Here is a 24599-nt window from a genome sequence, read left to right on the forward strand (position 1 = left end):
GTACTCCCAAATTTTTATTTTTTTTTCATGTACACAAGATCTGATGTATTCGGGTACTCACAACTTTTTATTTATTTTTTTGTACACAAAATCTTATGTTTTCAGGCACTTATAAATTTTTAATTTTTTTTAAAGTAAACAAATTTGATGTATTTGGGTACTCACAATTTTTTTTTTCATGTACACAAGATCTGATGTATTCAGGCACTCACAAATTTTTATTTTTTTTTGTACACAAGATCTGATGTATTCGGGTACTCAAGATTTTCAAACTTGCTTTTTAATAAACAAACTAACAATAAGCAGCACCAAGTTACACACAAAACGTGGGGGCAGCAGAGTATGAGTTCGTACTGCCCCCCACCAACACCGAAAATACCAGAGAATTTAACAGCATAAAACATAAAACATGTGCGAAAGCAATAACATAACGTCACATGTCTTTTATTTATCTCTAGAAAAATAATAACACAGATCGTGTTATTTAGGGACAATGAAAAGTAACAGCAAAACAACAGTTGTAAAAACACGATATTGATAAGAACTTTGGAAATAAGGTAAAAATTTTGGAATAAGATAAAAATTTGGCAAAACTTCGACATATGGCAGAAATATAGTTAGATAATTTTGGTTTATAATTTTCAGTTCAAAATTTCTAAATTTTGTATGACGGTATTGAAAGAATGTTTGCTGACAACATTTCTAGTGAGTTGCTTTGTAGTATTTTATTTTCAGCAATCCACGATGTATTACATCCCAATGGTGATTCTGAACTTGTAAGGGCAATTTTAATGCATTGGGAATCATACCAGTATCTTAAGTCTTTGCTTAAATTTGATTCCAGAAATCTTCTGAGATTCAAAATGAAGTTTGTTTCTGCATCAAAGGTTGTTGTGAAATCCTCAAAGAAATGCAGGATTTGATCGGGTATGGGGAGGATCCATTGTGAGTGTTTTGATTCATATTCCTCCTCTGAGAATAATTTGTTGTAGAAATAGAACACTGGATGTAGGAAGTTACTTCTGTGGGCTTCAGAAACTTCGCCAATGGCTCTGTGACTCCGAAACGGATCTTTTCCAGGACCAGAAAAGTTCTTCCCGTATTCTAATGCGACGACTAGTACAGGCCCTTTAACTTTGTGGCCAGATATTTGTGGCAGCTTTGAGATCAAAGCACAAGGAAAGGCGTCCAAATATAAAGAAGAAGTTTTGTCTTCAGCGAAAATAACGACCTCGCACAGAACTGCGAACATCTGGTAGATATCAGAAGCCTGTGCGATGAAATTAAAGACGTTGTTGTGCAATAGGTTAAGGTAAAAAAAAATTAAAAAACAAACATTGAGGTGGTGAAACGTTTTAAAAACAAATGTTGCAAAAAATCTGGAAACTTGTGCTACAAGTTAAAGGAATCTGAAAATTACACAGTTTACTAAAAAATATTAGTAAATGATGAAATAAAAAAGTATATGAAAAAATACAGATTATTAATATTAAACATAAAAAATTATTAAAACCTGAACCACAATGTTGCATAAATAAATTATATAACTGTGATTAGATTAGAAAAAACATTGTTCTTTTTCACCTCGTTAATTCTTTTCAACATATGTGGTATGAGATCAAGTGGGTTTGAGAATTTGACAGCCGGCCATTGAACCCCATGGTGTTTCCATTCCATGATCCGATGTAAAGTACGTACTGTGTATCTGTAGCCATGGATGAACCCACCAGCTGATTTACGCCAATCCAAGCTGTGTGTGTTTGTACCTGGGGTGAAAATGAAGTAGTTTCATTGGAGTTGTTATCTCTTTACAACAGAATACTAGATTTAGGGTTTAATGCTGACACAATTTGGGTATTCTTGGGCAAGACGCCAAGATACTTAACAGCAATTACTCCAACCCAACGGATACTGAAGGGTTGTAAAAATTGTCAGCCGTACATAAAAAACACCCATAAAACTCACAACATATGTGTAAATTCAGAAAAATCAGTCATTAGCTGTATGTAATATAACACTGTGTTATAACTATTAAAATTTGGTATATAAATTAAGAATAAATGAAAACACTTACCAGCAAAAAACAAGTTGTTTACATTGGGAGCTTCATAGATCTGATTAATTGGAGGATACTTTTGATTGTTCGTCCCAACCAACTTAATAAGTGATTGATGGAAGATAGAATCTTCAAACGAGAATCCAAGACATCGGATGATTTGGTCGTAACCATAGCGACCAACATCATTATCTGTGACTGGGCATAAATATCTGATTTAAATATCTATAACTAGACAGATATTACTTGAATCTGGGCATAAATATTATTGCATTAATGTACTTTCAAATCCAAAAAAGCACATCGGCAAAACATGGGCAAAACATGGCAGATATAACTTACTGTAAGAAAAGGTACTAGATGTAACGACCATGTTTATTTTCCTCAACTAAATGTTAATATGTTTTTAACTATAAGCTAGTTTGAACAGCTGCTGTTTTGTCGCTATATCCTGTCTTTTCGTTTAAAATATTTCTAAATCATGCTACCGTAATCAAAGAGACAAATAAAAGTTATTATTTTATTATAAAAGTAACTCACTTGGTGTCTCACTTCCCCCGGGTAAATATTTTCTGACTCCAGAATCCAACAAGAAAAGTTTTTCTGTTAGGTTGCTTCTTTTGACAGAATACTTTGTGATGTCATCTATGAATGTATTGAATGGAAATGTATGTGACTTAATTATCTTCTTTTTGACGTATTATACAGCTTTAGAAAACTGGTGTAAAATATTATTTATTTTACACTGTAGTTTTTACACATTACTAAAAGAGTTCCCCTTCCAAATAAATAGAATTTCAAAAAAAAGTGCAGAAAACTGGGTGCAATAGCCATGCTTTTTAATTGACATTCTTTCTCACACTTTTTATCCATAGCATGTTTTAATGACTGTTGTTTTGATGTCGACTCCCCTTCTTTTCATTCTTTAAGTAACATGATTTTCACCTAACGCATGATACCGGTATCATGTGTTTGTCAAAAAACTTAAAAAATTGCATTTTTGTCAAAGTCAAAAAAATTGTCTAACGCACGATACCGGTATCATGTGTTTGTCAAAAAACTTAAAAAATTGCATTTTTGTCAAAGTCAAAAAAATTGAGATTCTACCCCAACGCATGATACCGGTATCATGTGTTTGTACCAAAACTCAAAACAATTGAATTTTTGCCAAAGTCAAAACATTGAGATTCTACCCCAACGCATGATATCGGTATCATGTGTTTGTACCAAAACTTAAAAAATTGCATTTTTGCCAAACACAAAAAATTGAGATTCTACCCCAACGCATGATACCGGTATCATGTGTTTGTACCAAAACTCAAAAAAATTGAATTTTTGCCAAAGTCAAAAAATTGAGATTCTACCCCAACGCATGATACCGGTATCATGTGTTTGTACCAAAACTCAAAAAATTGAATTTTTGCCAAACACAAAAAATTGAGATTCTACCCCAACGCATGATATCGGTATCATGTGTTTGTACCAAAACTCAAAAAAATTGATTTTTTGCCAAAGTCAAAAAATTGAGATTCTACCCCAACGCATGATACCGGTATCATGTGTTTGTACCAAAACTCAAAAAATTTGCATTTTTGTCAAAGTCAAAAAATTGAGATTCTACCCCAACGAATGATACCGGTATCATGTGTTTGTACCAAAACTCAAAAAAATGAATTTTTGCCAAAGTCAAAAAATTAAGATTCTATCCCAACGCATGATACCGATATCATGTGTTTGTACCAAAACTCAAAAAAATTGATTTTTTGCAAAAGTCAAAAAATTGAGATTCTACCCCAACGCATGATACCGATATCATGTGTTTGTACCAAAATTAAAAAAATTTGCATTTTTATCAAAGTAAAAAAATTGAGATTCTACCCCAACGAATGATACCGGTATCATGTGTTTGTACCAAAACTCAAAAAAATGAATTTTTGCCAAAGTCAAAAAATTGAGATTCTATCCCAACGCATGATACCGATATCATGTGTTTGTACCAAATGTTAAAAAAATTGATTTTTTGTCAAAGTAAAAAAATTGAGTTTCTAACCCAAGGCATGATACCGGTATCATGTATTTGTACCAAAACTAAAAAAAAATGAGTTTTTGCCAAAGTCAAAAAATTGAGATTCTACCCCAACGCATGATAGATTCTACCCCAACGCATGATACCGATATCATGTGTTTGTACCAAAACTCAAAAAAATTGAATTTTTGCCAAAGTCAAAAAAATTAAGATTCTACCCTAACGCATGATATCGGTATCATGTGTTTGTACCAATACTCAAAAAAATTGAATTTTTGCCAAAGTCAAAAAAATTGAGATTCTACCCCAGCGCATGATACCGGTATCATGTGTTTGTACCAAAACTTAAAAAAATGCATTTTTGTCAAAATCAAAAAAATTGAGATTCTACCTCAACGCATGATACAGGTATCATGTGTTTGTACCAAAACCTAAAAAATTGCATTTTTGCCAAACACAAAAAATTAAGATTCTACCCCAACGCATGATATCGGTATCATGTGTTTGTTATCGGTATCATGTGTTTGTACCAAATGTTAAAAAAATTGATTTTTTGTCAAAGCCAAAAAATTAGATTCTACCCCAACGCATGATTGAGATTCTACCCCAACGCATTTTGCTAAAGTAAAAAAATTGAGATTCTACCCCAACGCATGATACCGGTATCATGTGTTTGTACCAAAACTAAAAAAATTTGCATTTTTGTCAAAGTCAAAAAAATTGAGATTCTACCCCAAGGCATGATACCGGTATCATGATACCGGTATCATGTGTTTGTACCAAATCTAAAAAAAAATGAGTTTTTGCCAAAGTCAAAAAATTGAGATTCTACCCCAACGCATGATACCGGTATCATGTGTTTGTACCAATACTCAAAAAAATTACATTTTTGTCAAAGTAAAAAAAATTGAGATTCTACCCCAACGCATGATACCGGTATCATGTGTTTGTACCAAATCTAAAAAAAAATGAGTTTTTGCCAAAGTCAAAAAATTGAGATTCTACCCCAACGCATGATACCGGTATCATGTGTTTGTACCAATACTCAAAAAAATTACATTTTTGTCAAAGTAAAAAAAATTGAGATTCTACCCCAACGCATGATACCGGTATCATGTGTTTGTACCAAAACTCAAAAAAAATGAATTTTTGCCAAAGTCAAAAAAATTGAGATTCTACCCCAACGCATGATAACGGTATCATGTGTTTGTACCAAAACTTAAAAAAGTTACATTTTTGTCAAAGTCAAAAAAATTGAGATTCTACCCCAACGCATGATACCGGTATCATGTGTTTGTACCAAATCTAAAAAAAAATGAGTTTTTGCCAAAGTCAAAAAATTGAGATTCTACCCCAACGCATGATACCGGTATCATGTGTTTGTACCAATACTCAAAAAAATTACATTTTTGTCAAAGTAAAAAAAATTGAGATTCTACCCCAACGCATGATACCGGTATCATGTGTTTGTACCAAAACTAAAAAAAAAATGAATTTTTGCCAAAGTCAAAAAAATTGAGATTCTACCCCAACGCATGATACCGGTATCATGTGTTTGTACCAAAACTAAAAAAAATTACATTTTTGTCAAAGTCAAAAAAATTGAGATTCTACCCCAACGCATGATACCGGTATCATGTGTTTGTACCAAAACTCAAAAAAAATGAATTTTTGCCGAAGTCAAAAAAAATGAGATTCTACCCTAACGCATGATATCGGTATCATGTGTTTGTACCAATACTCAAAAAAATTGAATTTTTGTCAAAGTCAAAAAAATTGAGATTCTACCCCAACGCATGATACCGGTATCATGTGTTTGTACCAAAACTAAAAAAATTGAATTTTTGCCAAAGTCAAAAAAATGAGATTCTACCCCAACGCATGATACTGGTATCGTGTGTTTGTACCAAAACTAAAAAAAAATTGATTTTCTGCCAAAGTAAAAAAATTAAGATTCTACCCCAAGGCATGAGGTATCATGTGTTTGTATCAAATCTTAAAAAAATGCATTTTTCCCAAACACAAAAAATTGAGATTCTACCCCAACGCATGATACCGGTATCATGTGTTTGTACCAAAACTCAAAAAAATTGATTTTTTGCCAAACACAAAAAATTGAGACTCTACCCCAACGCATGATACCGGCTCAAAAAAATTTAATTTTTGCCAAAGTCAAAAAATTGAGATTCTACCCCAACGCATGATACCGGTATCATGAGTTTGTACCAAAACTCAAAAAAATTGAATTTTTGCCGAAGTTAAAAAATTGAGATTCTAAAAAAAATTGAAATTTTGCCAAAGTCAAAAAATTGAGATTCTACCCCAACGCATGATATCGGTATCATGTGTTTGTACCAAATGTTAAAAAAATTGATTTTTTGTCAAAGCCAAAAAATTAGATTCTACCCAAACGCATGATTGAGATTCTACCCCAACGCATTTTGCTAAAGTAAAAAAATTGAGATTCTACCCCAACGCATGATACCGGTATCATGTGTTTGTACCAAAACTAAAAAAATTTGCATTTTTGTCAAAGTCAAAAAAATTGAGATTCTACCCCAAGGCATGATATCATGTATTTGTACCAAAACTCAAAAAAAATGAGTTTTTGCCAAAGTCAAAAAATTGAGATTCTACCCCAACGCATGATACCGGTATCATGTGTTTGTGAAAATACTCAAAAAAATTGAATTTTTGCCAAACACAAAAAATTGAGATTCTACCCCAACGCATGATACCGGTATCATGTGTTTGTGAAAATACTCAAAAAAATTGAATTTTTGCCAAAGTCAAAAAATTGAGATTCTACCCCAATGCATGATATCGGTATCATGTGTTTGTACCAAAACTCAAAAAAATTACATTTTTGTCAAAGTAAAAAAAATTGAGATTCTACCCCAACGCATGATACCGGTATCATGTGTTTGTACCAAAACTCAAAAAAATTGAATTTTTGTCAAAGTCAAAAAAATTGAGATTCTACCCCAACGCATGATATCGTCAAAAAAATTGAGATTCTACCCCAACGCGGTATCATGTGTTTGTACCAATACTCAAAAAAATTGAATTTTTGTCAAAGTCAAAAAAATTGAGATTCTACCCCAACGCATGATATCGGTATCAAGTGTTTGTACCAATACTCACAAAAATTGAATTTTTGCCAAATTAAAAAAATTGAGATTCTAACCCAACGCATGATACCCCAACGCATGATACAATACAATTATCATGTGTTTGTACCAAAACTTAAAAAATTGCATTTTTGCCAAACACAAAAAATTGAGATTTTACCCCAACGCATGATACCGGCGATATCATGTGTTTGTAACAAAACTCAAAAAAATTGAATTTTTGCCAAAGTCAAAAAATTGAGATACTACCCCAACGCATGATACCGGTATCATGTGTTTGTACCAAAACTCAAAAAAAAAATGATTTTTTGCCAAAGTCAAAAAATTGAGATTCTACCCCAACGCATGATATCGGTATCATGTGTTTGTACCAAAACTAAAAAAAAATTGATTTTTTGCCAAAGTCAAAAAATTGAGATTCTACCCCAACGCATGATACCGGTATCATGTGTTTGTACCAAAACTAAAAAAAATGAATTTTTGCCAAAGTCAAAAAATTGAGATTCTACCCCAACGCATGATACTGATATCATGTGTTTGTACCAAATGTTAAAAAAATTGAATTTTTGCCAAAGTCAAAAAAATGAGATTCTACCCCAACGCATGATACTGGTATCGTGTGTTTGTACCAAAACTAAAAAAAAATTGATTTTCTGCCAAAGTAAAAAAATTAAGATTCTACCCCAACGCATGAGGTATCATGTGTTTGTATCAAATCTTAAAAAAATGATTTTTTGCCAAAGTTAAAAAAAATGGGATTCTACCCCAAGGCATGATACCGGTATCATGTATTTGTACCAAAACTCAAAAAAAATGAGTTTTTGCCAAAGTCAAAAAATTGAGATTCTACCCCAACGCATGATACCGGTATCATGTGTTTGTACCAATACTCAAAAAAATTGAATTTTTGCCAAACACAAAAAATTGAGATTCTACCCCAACGCATGATACCGGTATCATGTGTTTGTGAAAATACTCAAAAAAATTGAATTTTTGCCAAAGTCAAAAAATTGAGATTCTACCCCAATGCATGATATCGGTATCATGTGTTTGTACCAAAACTCAAAAAAATTACATTTTTGTCAAAGTAAAAAAAATTGAGATTCTACCCCAACGCATGATACCGGTATCATGTGTTTGTACCAAAACTCAAAAAAATTGAATTTTTGTCAAAGTCAAAAAATTGAGATACTACCCCAACGCATGATACCGGTATCATGTGTTTGTACCAAAACTCAAAAAAAATTGATTTTTTGCCAAGTCAAAAAATTGAGATTCTACCCCAACGCATGATACCGGTATCATGTGTTTGTACCAAAACTAAAAAAATTGAATTTTTGCCAAAGTCAAAAAAATGAGATTCTACCCCAACGCATGATACTGGTATCGTGTGTTTGTACCAAAACTAAAAAAAAATTGATTTTCTGCCAAAGTAAAAAAATTAAGATTCTACCCCAACGCATGAGGTATCATGTGTTTGTATCAAATCTTAAAAAAATGCATTTTTCCCAAACACAAAAAATTGAGATTCTACCCCAACGCATGATACCGGTATCATGTGTTTGTACCAAAAACTCAAAAAAATTGATTTTTTGCCAAACACAAAAAATTGAGACTCTACCCCAACGCATGATACCGGTATCATGAGTTTGTACCAAAACTCAAAAAAATTTAATTTTTGCCAAAGTCAAAAAATTGAGATTCTACCCCAACGCATGATATCGGTATCATGTGTTTGTACCAAATGTTAAAAAAATTGATTTTTTGTCAAAGCCAAAAAATTAGATTCTACCCAAACGCATGATTGAGATTCTACCCCAACGCATTTTGCTAAAGTAAAAAAATTGAGATTCTACCCCAACGCATGATACCGGTATCATGTGTTTGTACCAAAACTAAAAAAATTTGCCTTTTTGTCAAAGTCAAAAAAATTGAGATTCTACCCCAAGGCATGATATCATGTATTTGTACCAAAACTCAAAAAAAATGAGTTTTTGCCAAAGTCAAAAAATTGAGATTCTACCCCAACGCATGATACCGGTATCATGTGTTTGTACCAATACTCAAAAAAATTGAATTTTTGCCAAACACAAAAAATTGAGATTCTACCCCAACGCATGATACCGGTATCATGTGTTTGTGAAAATACTCAAAAAAATTGAATTTTTGCCAAAGTCAAAAAATTGAGATTCTACCCCAATGCATGATATCGGTATCATGTGTTTGTACCAAAACTCAAAAAAATTACATTTTTGTCAAAGTAAAAAAAATTGAGATTCTACCCCAACGCATGATACCGGTATCATGTGTTTGTACCAAAACTCAAAAAAATTGAATTTTTGTCAAAGTCAAAAAAATTGAGATTCTACCCCAACGCATGATATCGTCAAAAAAATTGAGATTCTACCCCAACGCGGTATCATGTGTTTGTACCAATACTCAAAAAAATTGAATTTTTGTCAAAGTCAAAAAAATTGAGATTCTACCCCAACGCATGATATCGGTATCAAGTGTTTGTACCAATACTCACAAAAATTGAATTTTTGCCAAATTAAAAAAATTGAGATTCTAACCCAACGCATGATACCCCAACGCATGATACAATACAATTATCATGTGTTTGTACCAAAACTTAAAAAATTGCATTTTTGCCAAACACAAAAAATTGAGATTTTACCCCAACGCATGATACCGGCGATATCATGTGTTTGTAACAAAACTCAAAAAAATTGAATTTTTGCCAAAGTCAAAAAATTGAGATACTACCCCAACGCATGATACCGGTATCATGTGTTTGTACCATAACTCAAAAAAAAAATGATTTTTTGCCAAAGTCAAAAAATTGAGATTCTACCCCAACGCATGATATCGGTATCATGTGTTTGTACCAAAACTAAAAAAAAATTGATTTTTTGCCAAAGTCAAAAAATTGAGATTCTACCCCAACGCATGATACCGGTATCATGTGTTTGTACCAAAACTAAAAAAAATGAATTTTTGCCAAAGTCAAAAAATTGAGATTCTACCCCAACGCATGATACTGATATCATGTGTTTGTACCAAATGTTAAAAAAATTGAATTTTTGCCAAAGTCAAAAAAATGAGATTCTACCCCAACGCATGATACTGGTATCGTGTGTTTGTACCAAAACTAAAAAAAAATTGATTTTCTGCCAAAGTAAAAAAATTAAGATTCTACCCCAACGCATGAGGTATCATGTGTTTGTATCAAATCTTAAAAAAATGATTTTTTGCCAAAGTTAAAAAAAATGGTATTCTACCCCAACACATGATACCAGGTATCATGTGTTTGTACCAAAATTTAAAAAAAAAAAAATTTTGCTAAAGTCAAAAAAATGTGATTACACCCATCGTTTTTTTAAACATAAAAAAATATGTTATGTTGATATTTACATCACATGTCATTGATTACTATACCTTTCTTCAACCTAACACTTCCGCCATTTATATAACAGTCTATCGGAGCTGGTGACAATGTTATTTAACTAAGCATAAAAAATACTTACCTTCTAACAAAGTATCTAGAGCGTTAAGTTGGAAGGTATCAAGCATTGCATTATTTACACCACGGAGATCCCCAACGTAATGCGTCGCCCATGACAACTTGTTTCTGGACCTTGACATCATGTGAACACTGCTTGTTACTCCTACGACACAAATATTATTTTTAAACTTAAAACAACTTAATTTTAAATGGCTTACATGGCAAAAAATAACACTGTCATGGCACAGTGCTTGCAGCATTTTCCTCTTGATCAGAGAATCTAAGTTTGGACAATACAATTAACCAAGTGGTCCATATTCGGTTTCCAAAATTGTAAACAGAAAAAAATTACTCATAAAGTTACATGTGATAATTTTTAGCAGACTTGATGTGTATAAAAGTTCAAGGCTTGGTGCTGCAAACATTGTGGGCGTATGTGTCCTTGGGCAAGACACTGAATTGCTCTAACACAGTACAACATCAGCCATACATAAAAACTCTCAAATAAATTATCTCACACAAAGTTACATATATGATAACGCGTAAGTGGGCACAGGGTGTATGAAACATGACGGCTATGTTATGACGACTGTTTTCCAGGCAGGCGAGCATAAAGCAACTTACATTCATACATTCAAAAAGTCCGGCGCCATGGCATAGTGGTTAGCGCGCCTGCCTGTAACCCAGAGGGGGTTTGAACAGTATGTGTTCTTGGGCAAGACACTTAATGGCAATTGCTCCAACCCAGTGGTCACTAAAGGATTGCCCAAGTTATGAGCCATACATAAAAAAAATCAAAAATCAAAAAAAATATTCACCTACAAAGTAACATACATGGTAACTCATAAGCTGCCACAAGGTGTTAAACCCATCTGATAAGGACTGTCGTTTTCCAGCCACATGTGCATAAAGCAAATTACATTCAAGTAGTGCCATACAAGTGTTATTAGGATTTTTGTTACCATAAATATGCTGAGCAGTCTCATGACCAGCATTGCCTCTCCCAACAATCAAAATACTTTTGTTCCTAAACTTGGGAAGATCAATTGACAAATCCTCATATCCAACAAGAAGTTCGCTACCTAAGAAGTTGAATGTATCTTTTCTTATATTATTTTTTTTTTCCCTAGTAAATTTTTAACAGCTTTATTTTCTGGGTAATTATTTTTTTTAAACTATATTGTTTTAATTAATTTAATTTCGCTACTTCATACGAAGGAATAAATAAAATTTGTGTTATGTCTAAAGCAAAACAAAGGTACACTCTAATCAGCATACCAGAGTTTAATCATAAATAATAGGAAAAAATCATATAGGTTTACCTGGTATTGTAGGTATGTTTGACTTTGCTATTCCAGTTGCAATAATCATGTATTTACAAGTATATGCATTGTTATGTTGATCCCACATTTGGAATAAACCATCTTTTCGTTTCAAGATATCATGCATTGTTGAGTTGTATTGAACTTTCAGGTTCAGTTTTGTGGCATAATCGTTCAAGTATTGTACAAGTACATCTGCTGGTGGGAAAAACTCCTGGCGAAAAGAATAAAAATATCATTATATGTTTAACCTTTTTTGATTTTTGTGCAACTTAATTACCGTATAGATAATATTAATTCAATTAAATATTTTTTCAAGAAAAACTTCAAAAAACAATAACAATCTTTACATTTGAGTATTTGGTCATCTGCAACGATTCATCATGACTGACAAGTGAATTCCAGCCGTGTCTAAAGTTGAATTCCTTGTTGCTTCTATCTGTGTTCCTCTTGTTGATGCTGATCAGCTTTCTGTGTATTGGGTACTTCAAGTAAAATGTACCAGCTTTGTAACCTGAAAAAGTGAGTTTTTTTCTGTAAAAAGAGAAAGAGAGAGAGAGAGTAAGCATAAATGCTTATTTGCTGGATTATGATAATAAATTTTTTATAGATACCTCAAAATTGAAATACAGTTTATAAACAAAAACTGGTAGTAAAAATTAAAATGTTAAAAATATTATTTTTTTCGGTAAAGTCAATACAGTAAGACATATAAAATAAACAGATATAAACAAGCAGAAGGGTAAATAGTAAACCTTTTTCGAATACAAGATAATCTCTCCCAGCATTCTCAAGGAAATAAGCGATTTGAAGTCCACCAGGTCCAGCACCAATAACACAATATTCTTTGTAGTTTGGTGTCTCAGTGTTCAACATTGGATCATCATGCTTGATACTACCATCGTGTTTGTTCTTTCCATATACAGACAAACACAAACAAAACAGAAGCAGAGAAAACAAGTTAGACAACATCCTATCTCATTTAGACAAGTTCTATTTCTAAAACTAACAAAAACAATTTTCACTTTCACTTATATACAAAACCATACTGCATTTCAAAAACTTTAAATGTACAAAATCTTTAAAATTATAGCACTTTTTTCCCACCACTACTCCTTTTTCTATATTACATTAAAGTACATCTCCTATTTATAAACTTTGCTTTGCAAAACAACAGGGTAAAAATACAAAACAACAGCTCTAGAACATGCTCAAATTTGCCGTCAAAGTCCAATTATTAGGAAAGGAATTTTAAAGACTTTTCGCAGATTTTTATAAATAAGTAAAATAATAATGTTTCCATTATATCTTTAAACTGCAACAAATTTCAGAAGATTTTTTACTAAATACGCTCAATAAGACAAAACTGGAAAAGGGAGAAATTTTGCCGGCAGTTGAACTGATGACATCATCAAGTCATTGTTTCTGGTTATGATGTCATAAGGATTGTTTCCATGGCAACCAAGTGGTAAGGATGATGCTGTCATAGACATCTTTAAACAATCATCAGCAAACCAATTTCGAAGATCCCGTCCAAGTGTGTCTTCCAAGAAACGTCGTAAAGTTAGAGCGTGAGTGGTTTCTGCGTCGAATTGGAAATGAAAGTCTTCCATGAGGTGGAGCAAGCGGTCAGGAATGGGTAAAATCCATTTTTTTGGACGATCTAAAAACTGCTGGTCTGTGCTCAGCTGATTGTAATAATAGAACACAGGATGTAGGGAGTTAGACCTGTGCGCGGCTGATGCTGCAAAGATGGTACGTTCTGCTGGAAAAGGATCAACCCCAGCACCAGTGAAGTTTCCAGTTTGCATTGATATTACTATAACAGGGCCGTTTGCATTGTGCCCACTACCTTTACTAAGACGGCTGATTAAAAGGCATGGAAAGGCTTCAAGGTAAGATGATGAGATTCCTTGTTCATCAAAAACAACAATGTCACAAAGACTTTTAAACATAGAAGCAATGTCAGCTGCCTGTCAATCAAATTAAATAAATGAATGTAACTAATTTATTCTCAATGAAAATCATTACAATAACATGGGTGTTCTGTTTCATACGCCTCGCTTACTAGGCACAAAGTTACATACTACATATGTAACTCTGTTGGTGATTATTTTTCAATGTTTTATATGTATTGTAGACAATTGAAAAACCCATAAAGGATCACTGAGTTGAAAAGTATATGTTTTATATGTATTACTCAAAGGCACATATGCCCACAATGGTAGCAGGGAGCCTTGGACTTGCATTCTTTGGAATGGAGACAGACATGATAACAACTGTGGCATAGTGCTGGCGTATTAAAATAAGCGTTTTATAAAATTATTTTGTTTTACCTCGTTAACTCTCTTCAACATATGAGTCATTAGATCGAGTGGGTTTGAGAATTTGACAGCCGGCCATTGAACCCCATGGTGTTTCCATTCCATGATCCGATGTAAAGTACGTACTGTGTATCTGTAGCCATGGATGAACCCACCAGCTGATTTACGATAATCTAAGCTGTGTGCACTACTGCCTGGTTAAAAACAAGAAAATAAAAATTATGCACAGAATCAATACTAGAAAATATAAATTCAAATTATTGGGTAAGACCTCCAACACTGTCGTACTACTGTATTTCATAGTCGGTTCGCTTTTTTATAACCATGAGATGTATGAAAGCTTTTTAGGACGGTTTTACCCGAATTTTCTATACTACACAATAATGAAGGCCTCACTCAACACAATTAACATGAATGAATGAATGAATGAATGTAACTTACTTTATCCTCGCGTGGCCGGAAAACGACAGTCGCTATCACACGGGTTTAACACCTCGTGCCAGCTTACGAGTTACCATGTATGTTACTTTGTGGGTGATTATTTTTTGGGATTTTTTCATTTTTTTATGTATGGCTGATAATTTGGACAACCCATTAGTGGCCACTGGGTTGGAGCAATTGTCGTTAAGTGTCTTGCCCAAGAACACATACGCCGACAATGGTAGCAGGGACGAGCCTTGAACCCATTACCTAATGGTTACAGGCAGGCTCGCTAACCACTACGCCGGAAGATAGTCCATGTTTTCATTCTTTTTTATCGTTCTCTGACAGATGGCTTTCATGATAAAATAAGGTGTATTGGTATGGAGTGTAAGCGAGGACACCAGTGTTATAACTTCTATTATAACCATCACCTAACACAATAATACCAACCAGCAAAATTTATTAATTCATCATCAGTTGGCTTGTAAACTAGGCATAAGGTGTAACATTAAAATAGGTTGTATGATTGTATGAAGTGTTTTAGAAGACATCAGTTTTATAATTTCTATTATAACCATCACCCAACACAACTATACCAACCAGCAAAATACATATTTGAGTAATTCATGGCCTGGTAGGAATATGTAATCCCTGGAAACTTGAAATCCCATAGATGTTCCAAGATACTTGGTTGCATAGAGGGATGGAAAATGGAGTTATTGAAAGTAAAACCGATGCAACGAATGAAACGATCATATCCCTCCCTGTCTGGTATATTGTCATATTCTGAAATAAAATTTACACATCTTTATAATCTTGAATATAACTAAACGTAACTTGCTAAATCCTCGCTTGGCTGGAATTGCTTATGAGTTACCAAGTATGTTACTTTGTGGGTGATTACTTTGAAGGGGATTTTTTTATTTTTTTATTGTAGGGTTGATAATTTGAACAACTCAGCCTATAAGTGACCACTGAGTTGGAGCAATTGCTGTTGTGCTTTCCCAAAGACACATACGCCTACAATGATAGCAACGAAGAGCCTTGAACCTATTACCTCCTGGTCTATACCCCCAAATTACCTGAAGTTCCATTAGCCCCTGGTACAGTGTGACCATCCACTAATATGTCCATATACAATCTCCCATCAAGTTTACTACGAACTAAGATGCTTTGATCGTCAAGTGTACCTAGGTGGAATAGGTTGGTTTTAAAGTAAGCCAAATGATGAATGCATGTCAATATTTGAACCTTGTTTAGCAGGGCAATGATAGTCTAAACATTGGTCGTTCATTTCATAGCCCTTGTGCCTGCTTACTGGTTATCACCTATGTAGCGTTATAGCCAATTTTTGCATGGCTGAAAATTTGGACAACTCATGAGTGTCTTGGCAAAGGCACAATGGTGACAGTAACAAGCATCAAACAGGTGAGCAGACATACTATAAGAGTCCACGAAAAACAATTATTTACAAATTATTATCTGTGCCATGAAACTGCAAAAATTCGAAGGTAACATGAAACTTCCAAATGAAATTTTGAGATTCCAAATGTTTAAGTTTATCCCACCTTCGTATAAACCATCCAATGACTTTAATTGATAAGTGTCCAGAATCCCACTGTTCACAGCTCTTGTATCACCAGGGTATAAAGTGGCCCAAGCTAATCTTGTGGGGGATCTCCCCAACATATGAACAACAGCAGTAACACCTGAAATATAATATTTTTTAAATTTCAAGATAAACTTTAAATGGATGCAGATGAACAGTCAGTAAATTTTATTAAAAACATAAATTTATTATTTTTCACAGTCAGTGTATTCTGTCTTATCTCCACAATCAGTGTAAGTTCCACAGTCTATTCTATGTGGGTGAGGTCCCACAGCATGGCATGCCCTAAGTCCTAGGATTTAGGCAAGGATAGGTCCATTGCCTTACAGTAAGTGTGATCATTAAAGATATAATGTCTAAAAGAATAGAGGCCAGAGTTAGCCATTACCTCAGTCTTACAGTCAAGACAACATTTTAAGGTCAAACTATTGGTATGGTATTTGGAACTGCCAAGGAATTAAAATTGTACTGACAAAATAAAAAAAAATATTAAAAAAGATTTGCCAATTAAGACACTTTTTCATTTTTTTTTTCTATTTTTGCTAAAAATAAAATAAAAAAAAATAGTAAGAAAAATTATTAAACCATTAATAAAATTTGCCACATCGTTTGCGGCATTTCCACGACCGAATATAAAAACTGATTGTCCCTTGTAGTCAGACAGATTGGTTGACAGATTTTCATATCCTTCAATTAAATGATCTCCTAGAAAGAAAATAAAAATCACATTTACTTTTACTTGGAAAAATAACTCAAAGCAATAAGATTTTTAGTGATTGTTTTAAAAATAACAATGACCACTTATCTGTTCTATCTTGGCTGGGCTGTTATAACATGGGATCGTATTTTATTGAGTATGAATCCTTTTGCATACATACGTTTTGTATTACTCCATACTCATACACCTTATGCTCACTATCAGGTTATAACATGGTTGTCTTCTTATACACCAAACACACATGGTGTACCTCATGTTCCTTGTCAATTTGTAACACAGATGGCTTACAGGTAAACATGGAACTTAATGTAAAAGTAAGTAATATTATGATAAATTAAATTATTAGCACCTGCAAATTTAGGGGCAATGGGTTCGGAAACACCAGTGGCCACAATCATGTATTTACAAGTATATGCATTGTTATGTTGATCCCACATTTGGAATAAACCATCTTTTCGTTTCAAGATATCATGCATTGTTGAGTTGTATTGAATTTTCAGGTTCAATTTCGTGGCATAATCATTCAAGTAATCCAACAAAGAATCCGCATTTGGATAAAACTCCTGTGGGTAAGAATAAAATGCAACCTAATTATACCAATAAATAAATTCAATTATAAATGAGTGTAAATTTTGTAATAAACCATGTTTTCAAGTACTTTTATCAGTTATATAGTTTACCCCTTACTGTATAACAGTGAGTTGATAAAACACTAATTAAGAGAAGTGAACCAGCAACAAAACAACAGTTAAGTTCATGCTATGGGATAAAATACTGCAGCAAACAAATTAAACTAAAGAAAAAAGGCGACTAAACCTAATGTACAATATGTATTACATTTATATTGTGACAGCAAAATTCCGACAAAATAAATCATATTTTATACTTTTGAGTATTTCCCAAACTTGAGAGAATCATCATTACTAATAAGAGAGTTCCAGTCATGTCTCATGTTGAATTCTTTATTAGTTTTTCCAGTAAATATCTTGTTAATGCTGAGAAGCCTTCTATGGATTGGGTACTTTTGAAAGAAACTTGCTGCCATATGGTCTGGTAGAAATATCAGTTTAGTGAATATGAATGAATGTAACTTACTCTATCCTCGCGTGGCCGGGAAACGACAGTCGTTATCACACAGGTTTAACACCTCGTGCCAGCTTACGAGTTACCATGTATCTTACTTTGTGGGTAATTATTTTTTTGGGATTTTTTCTTTTTTTTTATGTATTTCTGATAATTTAGACAACCCATTAGTAACCACTGGGTTGGAGCAATTGCCGTTAAGTGTCTTGCCCAAGGACACATACGCCCACAATGGTAGCAGCATCGAGCCTTGAACCCATTACCTCTGGGTTACAGGCAGGCGCGCTAACCACTATACCACGGCGCCGGAAAAAAATGTGTTCCCAGACCGGGAATCGAACCCGGGCCGCGTGGGAGAGAGCCACGAATAAATATATAAATCAATGAATGTGACTTATTAACGCTTGCGTGGCCGAACACATTTGTTTCATACACCTCGTGCCCGCTTACAAGTTACCACATATAATACTTTTTTATTCTTGAGTGGTGGGGCAATGACAGTCGCTATAACACGTGTGTTCTGTTTCATACACCTTATGCCAGCTTACGAGTTACCACGCATGTAACTTTGTGGGTGGATACTTAAATATTAGTTGCATAGTTAGGTTGGGATTAGGTTTATTGAAGTAAAGTTTAAGTAGCAGCAGAGTTAAATCTATTAAAAATAATGTCTATTTTAATGTAAGAACAAACAAACACTTTCAACAAAATTAATGAAAATAAGTTACTTCAAAAAAAGAAAGTAAATATTAAATATTCCAAAAATAAAATAAATGTTAAACAAATTACCCTTTTCAAAGACAAGATAATCTCTGCCAGCATTCTCAAGGAAATAAGCGATTTGAAGTCCACCAGGTCCAGCACCAATAACACAATATTCTTTGTAGTTTGGTGTCTGAGTGTTCAACATTGGATCATCATGCTTGATACTACCCTCATGTTTGTTCTTTCCATACACAGATACAATGCAACAGATTAACACAAGCCTAACCAATTCCATTTTCACCTTAACCCTGCAATTCAATTAAAACATTATTATGAACTTGATTAGTTCAACTGTATATTGGCACATTTAACAAAAATAGCAGTGCTCAAATAAATTATGAAACAATTTCTGTGGTTCAATTTTTATATAAAACAGTTTTTAGTAATTAGCCATTTAATTAAAAAATTACAACTTGCAGATTATGAAAAGTCCAGTAAAAAATGCATTATATTCAGTTGACTGCTGTCTGCATAATATCAAGAAACACATTAATAAAAAAAATCTTTATCAATAAAACACACAATCATCACAATAGTTACATTTAGAACTTTTGCATTATTTTTAGTACAATTTGATTCATTTTTGTTATGGAATTCACTATGACTTTGGTTTAACCGCTCAATATTTTAACATTAATGTGTCAGAACAACCATTGTTTTATCATCAATTATAGATTTTTAATTTTTAAATAATATGACTTTTGGCATTGCATTCAAAGTAAATACAATTCATATTTTATACACATTAGAAATTTTCTCCGTTCTGCTACTGTTTCCAAATTAGAAATTACATTTAAATTTGGTGTAATTTTACCATAAAGAGTACTTTACAAGAATCAATAACTGTAAAACAAGTATTTATTCTTTCTCTACTTAAAAATATTTATATATTCAGGTTCTATGCTGCTGTTGTTGTCAAATTGTAATTTTACAATGCATAAATCAATAATAATGAGTATTTACACCTCTATTTTAGTTTAGTTACATATCTAGGAAGATACTTGATGTAATTTCTATGATTGTTCGTAACATCAAGTTCAACTAATGGCTGCTGGTATGTAGGAGTTGCGTTCACTGTGTTTGAGATAATATCTGTTACAGCAGGTAAGGATGGAGTCTGACAACCAAGGGGGATGTTTGTTTCGGTGAGTGACAATTTAAGGCATTGGTTCGCAAACCAATGTCTCATATCAACACCAATGCTGTCTTCTATAAATCTTCTGAACATAAGGACATGAGATCTCTCTGCGTCGAATTTTGTCGTGAATTCTTCGATTAAACTCACAATGCGATCAGGGACAGGAAGAACCCACTGCTTATGTTTATAAATGTGGTCTGCAGTTGTAAACAACTTTCCATAGTAATATATCACAGGGTGTAACAAGCTGGCTTTGTGGCCTTCTCTTGGATCCCTGGCCGCTCTTTTCCCATGAAAAACATCTTTTCCTACACCGGAGAAATTTTTACCATACTCCATTGAAAGGACCATTACCGATCCTGGGACTTTGTGACCACTTACATGCGGCAGGATACTGACCAATGGGCACGGGAAACTTTCCAGATATTTGGAGGAAATCTTGTCCTCGCCGAAGATTATGACATCGCAAATCTCGGAGAACATTTGATAAATATCCGAAGCCTAGAGTATAAAACAAAAAATACAACTAAATTCTGCTCACATATTACCTATAATTTTTTATTATTTTCTGTTACCTGATAAGATTTAAATGATATTTTTGTTTGTTTCTGTCCCTACGTGCGAGGATAATTAAGTTAAATAAAGGTCTTAAGTGCCATGAGGTAGGCCTATATAAAACAGAACACTCAAGTGGTAACGACTGTTGTTTTCCGGTCATGCGAAAATAAAGCGAGTTTCATTCAATCATTTTATTCATACCTCATTAACTCTCTTTAAAACATGAGGCAGTAGATCCAGCGGGTTTGAGAACTTGACAGCCGGCCATTGAACCCCATGGTGTGTCCACTCCATGATCCGATGTAAAGTACGTACTGTGTATCTGTAGCCATGGATGAACCCACCAGCTGATTTACGCCAATCCAAGCTGTGTGTGTTTGTACCTGGGGTAAAAAAAACTTGATGAAAAGTATTACTTATTTATCATCGCGTTGAGGGGCAGCAACAGTTGTTATAAAACCTTTGTTCTGTTTTATACACCTCGTGCGGCGCAAAATTTACCCTTTGCGTAACTTAGTTATTCTTACGTGGCAAGGTGACGCCGTCGTTATAACACAGGTGTTATGTTTCATACACCTCGTTCCAGATAATAAGTTACCAGGTATGTAACTTTGTGGGTCAATATTTTTATTTATTTTTTATTTTACTGGTAGAGGCAGGAGCACAAGTATGTGCCACGGCGCCGGACCATCACTGAGTCTGGCAACTCACCAGCAAAATATAAGTTCCTAACATCCAAGGATTCATACATTGGGCTGATGAGTGGATACTTTCCTTTAGAGGTGGATCTGCCACTTTTTCTAAGTTTAATGGAGGGATGAAAGATTGAATCATCGAACTTGAAACCAAGGCAGGTAATGACATGATCAAACCCTCTTCGTGTTGGGTCGGTTTGGAATTCTGGAACAAAATCGGTGGAATTTGAATGAGAACATGAATGAAACATTTAACCATAATAAACACACCCTGCACATGTTGGACACATGAGGCCCCAAGGTATATTGTGGCACCCGAAGCACATAAGTCACTAATGGATCATTTTACATATACAAGAATGAAGGCAGTCTGGTGTGTGTAATTGGCTAAATTTGGCCTAAACCCAACGTCCTTACAAGGAGCTCACCTACAAAGAATAGAACGAAACCTTATTCGAACGTTAAATGATTGCATTTTTTCTTTGAAAATATAGAAATATAAAAGCATTATTAAACCTTCTTAAATTAGACTCTAAAAATTATAGCCATACAAACATATTATAATTTGTTGTTTTATTTTATCAATATATTAAGCTACATATTACTTTAAATACCATTTCAAAGTTTTAAACTTACTTTTTACATCTTTTCCACCCGGGATGGTATCTCTATCGCTACCAGGTTCAAGTGTGTATATTCTCCCTGTAAGGTTGCTTCTCTTTAAGTTCAACACTGTCACATCACCTAGGATGAAAAGTTCATTGAGTGAATATTCACAGTATAAGTATGATGAATGAATGTAACATGGTTTATCATCGTCTGGCATGAAAACGACTGTCGTTACAACACAGGTGTTTTGTTTCATACACCTTGTGACAGCTTACGAGTTACCACGTATGTCACTTTGTGGGTAATTATTTTTTTTAGGATTTTTATATAATGAATATTTTTAAGATTTTTTTCTCTTTTTTATGCTGGCTAATAATTTAAACAACCGATCAGTGACCACTGGGTTGCAGCAATCGCTGTTAAGTGTCTTGAATAAAAATAATTTAGCTATTGCTTGGCTATGTAGCATAACAAGAATAAAAAACTACCTTCAAATAGTCCATCCAATGACTTGAGTTGATAATTATCGAGCAGGTCATTATTAATGGCTCTTAAGTCACCCACATAGTGAGTTGCCCAAGCTAGCCTTGTCCTTGTTTTCGCCATCATTGCAATAAAGTTTGTAACCCCCATAATATGTTGTGCGACTTCATACGCAGAGTTCCCACGCCCGAGGATCCAAACATTCTTTCCTTCATAAGGCTTTAGATCAAGAGTTAAATCCTCATAAGGTACAGTCAGTTCAGATCCTAAAAATAAGTAATATAAAAAAATTAACAAAAATACAATGAAAGTTAGAGTTTAGATAGATGTGTTTTATTGTAGTTTTATATTTTTTTATATAAGTTAACAAATATCGGTACATCTCATAAGTTAACACTTCCAAATGCACGTTGCCATTTGATTTAGCTGAGCTGTTTATTACAGTGGTTCAGGTTTTTGGTTAAAATATGTAATTTCTATGTAACTTCATTTAATGCTTAAATTGAAATTTTTAAATTAGGTTGCCAAAACTTTGCTAATAATCTATAACTAATATTTAAGCAATAAGCAATACTAAAAGTTTGACTTTAAAGTATTTAAGTTTATGGTAGAAACAAAAGCATTTAAACCTGGAAAGTCAATATGGTTTGGCTTTGCTATTCCAGTTGCTACAATAACGTATTTACAAGTATATGCGTTGTTATGTTGATCCCACATTTGGAATAAACCATCTTTTCGTTTCAAGATATCATGCATGGTTGAGTTGTATTGAACTTTCAGGTTCAGTTTTGTGGCATAATCGTTTAAGTATTGTACAAGCACATCTGCTGGTGGGAAAAACTCCTGGAAAATGAACATCTTAATTATAGAGCACGGATGTATCAACTCTGGTCTAAATTTTAGATCCTATGGATCCTAATACATAAAAAGTGTAAAAAGTTTGCCACTAGTGAAAAAACAGATTAGGTTGGTGGAAAGTGTTGTAGGATAGACTGATAGTAGTTAGTGGGTATTGGTTGAGGGTTATAGGGGTTAGTAATTAGGGGTTAATGATTAGCCGATAACGTAGAGGATGGATTATTAACTAGAACCAAAAGTTAACATTATACCTCTGAGTATTTGGTCATAAGAAGGCTTTCATCATTGCTTAAAAGTGAGTTCCAGTCATGCCTCATGTTAAACTCCTTGTTAGTTTTACCCGTGTAAACTTTATTAAGGCTGATTAATTTCCTATGGATTGGAAACTTGTTGTAGAATGTCCCAGCACCATGGCCTAAAGTTAAAATAGTTTTAGTTGAATTGATATTTATTATAGTTTACTGTCATTTAAATAACATTTTTTTAACTGTATTTATACCAAGTGCTGTATATATGCATTAATAAATAAGAAAATGTAAAAACAAATCTCTTTTTTGGAAGGAAATCGTAATATGAGAAACATTATATTATTGTGAAATTACAACTCCATAAAAAATTTCAAAAAATAATTTTACCTTTTTCAAAGACAATATAATCTCTTTCAGAAGACTCAAGATAATAAGCGATTTGAAGTCCACCAGGTCCAGCACCAATAACACAATATTCTTTGTAGTTTGGTGTCTCAGTGTTCAACATTGGATCCTCATGCTTGATATCACCATTGTGTTTGTTCTTTCCATACACAGACAAACACAAACAAAACAGAACAAGCACAAAGACGCTTGCCTGCATCTTATTCTCTGCTTAATTGAATAAGACATTTGTTTTAACATAAACATATAGTTATTAAAAAGTTTTGGAAGGCTGTTTTATTTCTATGCATTGCCAACAAATGGGCAACCCATTAGTGACCACTGAGTTAGAGCAATTACCGTTAACCATCATGCCCAAAACACACCACACCAAAGCTAACAGTTTCAAACATGGTATTCTATGTCACAATATTCTGTTGTAAACGAACAGCAGAAGATAATGGTAGCAGCACCGAGCTTTGAACCTGGTGTCCTCTGGTTACATGCATTCTAACCACTAAGAATGGTGCTGTGGATATAAAATAATATAGTATAACAATAATGTATGTATTAATGGTAGTTCAAAATATCAAGTCATTGCTAATATTGCATACGCTGCTAATGTCTTACAACTCCCTGCTGCTTCATATACTTGTATCTGTAT

The 24599-nt window shown here is 33.6% G+C and overlaps 3 protein-coding genes across 3 annotated transcripts; all 3 read right to left on the reverse strand.

The window, feature by feature from the left end:
- Positions 1–258: 258 nt before the first annotated feature.
- Positions 259–13012, reverse strand: LOC149743536 (FAD-dependent oxidoreductase domain-containing protein 2-like). Its single transcript, XM_089872416.1, has 9 exons — positions 12796–13012; positions 12391–12554; positions 12041–12254; positions 11681–11800; positions 10741–10881; positions 2597–2701; positions 2075–2254; positions 1585–1766; positions 259–1270 (listed from the first exon to the last, which is right to left on the reverse strand). Exons 1-9 carry the CDS (start codon positions 13010–13012, stop codon positions 656–658), a joined length of 1938 nt encoding a protein of 645 aa, XP_089728542.1. The 3' UTR covers positions 259–655.
- Positions 13013–13045: 33 nt separating this feature from the next.
- LOC149743537 (FAD-dependent oxidoreductase domain-containing protein 2-like) lies at positions 13046–19211 on the reverse strand. Its single transcript, XM_089872295.1, has 9 exons — positions 18987–19211; positions 18001–18164; positions 17464–17677; positions 16982–17101; positions 16356–16496; positions 15870–15977; positions 15388–15573; positions 14377–14558; positions 13046–14013 (listed from the first exon to the last, which is right to left on the reverse strand). Exons 1-9 carry the CDS (start codon positions 19195–19197, stop codon positions 13393–13395), a joined length of 1947 nt encoding a protein of 648 aa, XP_089728421.1. The 5' UTR covers positions 19198–19211; the 3' UTR covers positions 13046–13392.
- On the reverse strand, positions 19211–24194 carry LOC149743538 (FAD-dependent oxidoreductase domain-containing protein 2-like). Its single transcript, XM_089871837.1, has 8 exons — positions 23939–24194; positions 23555–23718; positions 23075–23288; positions 22451–22711; positions 21990–22097; positions 21370–21558; positions 20860–21041; positions 19211–20601 (listed from the first exon to the last, which is right to left on the reverse strand). The coding sequence occupies exons 1-8, from the start codon at positions 24153–24155 to the stop codon at positions 19930–19932; spliced, it is 2007 nt and encodes a 668-aa protein (XP_089727963.1). The 5' UTR covers positions 24156–24194; the 3' UTR covers positions 19211–19929.
- Between the last annotated feature and the right edge of the window lie 405 nt (positions 24195–24599).

The sequence above is a fragment of the Ciona robusta genome, chromosome 1 (assembly GCF_009617815.1).
Source record: "Ciona robusta chromosome 1, ASM961781v2".
In the NCBI taxonomy this organism is placed as follows: domain Eukaryota; kingdom Metazoa; phylum Chordata; class Ascidiacea; order Phlebobranchia; family Cionidae; genus Ciona; species Ciona robusta.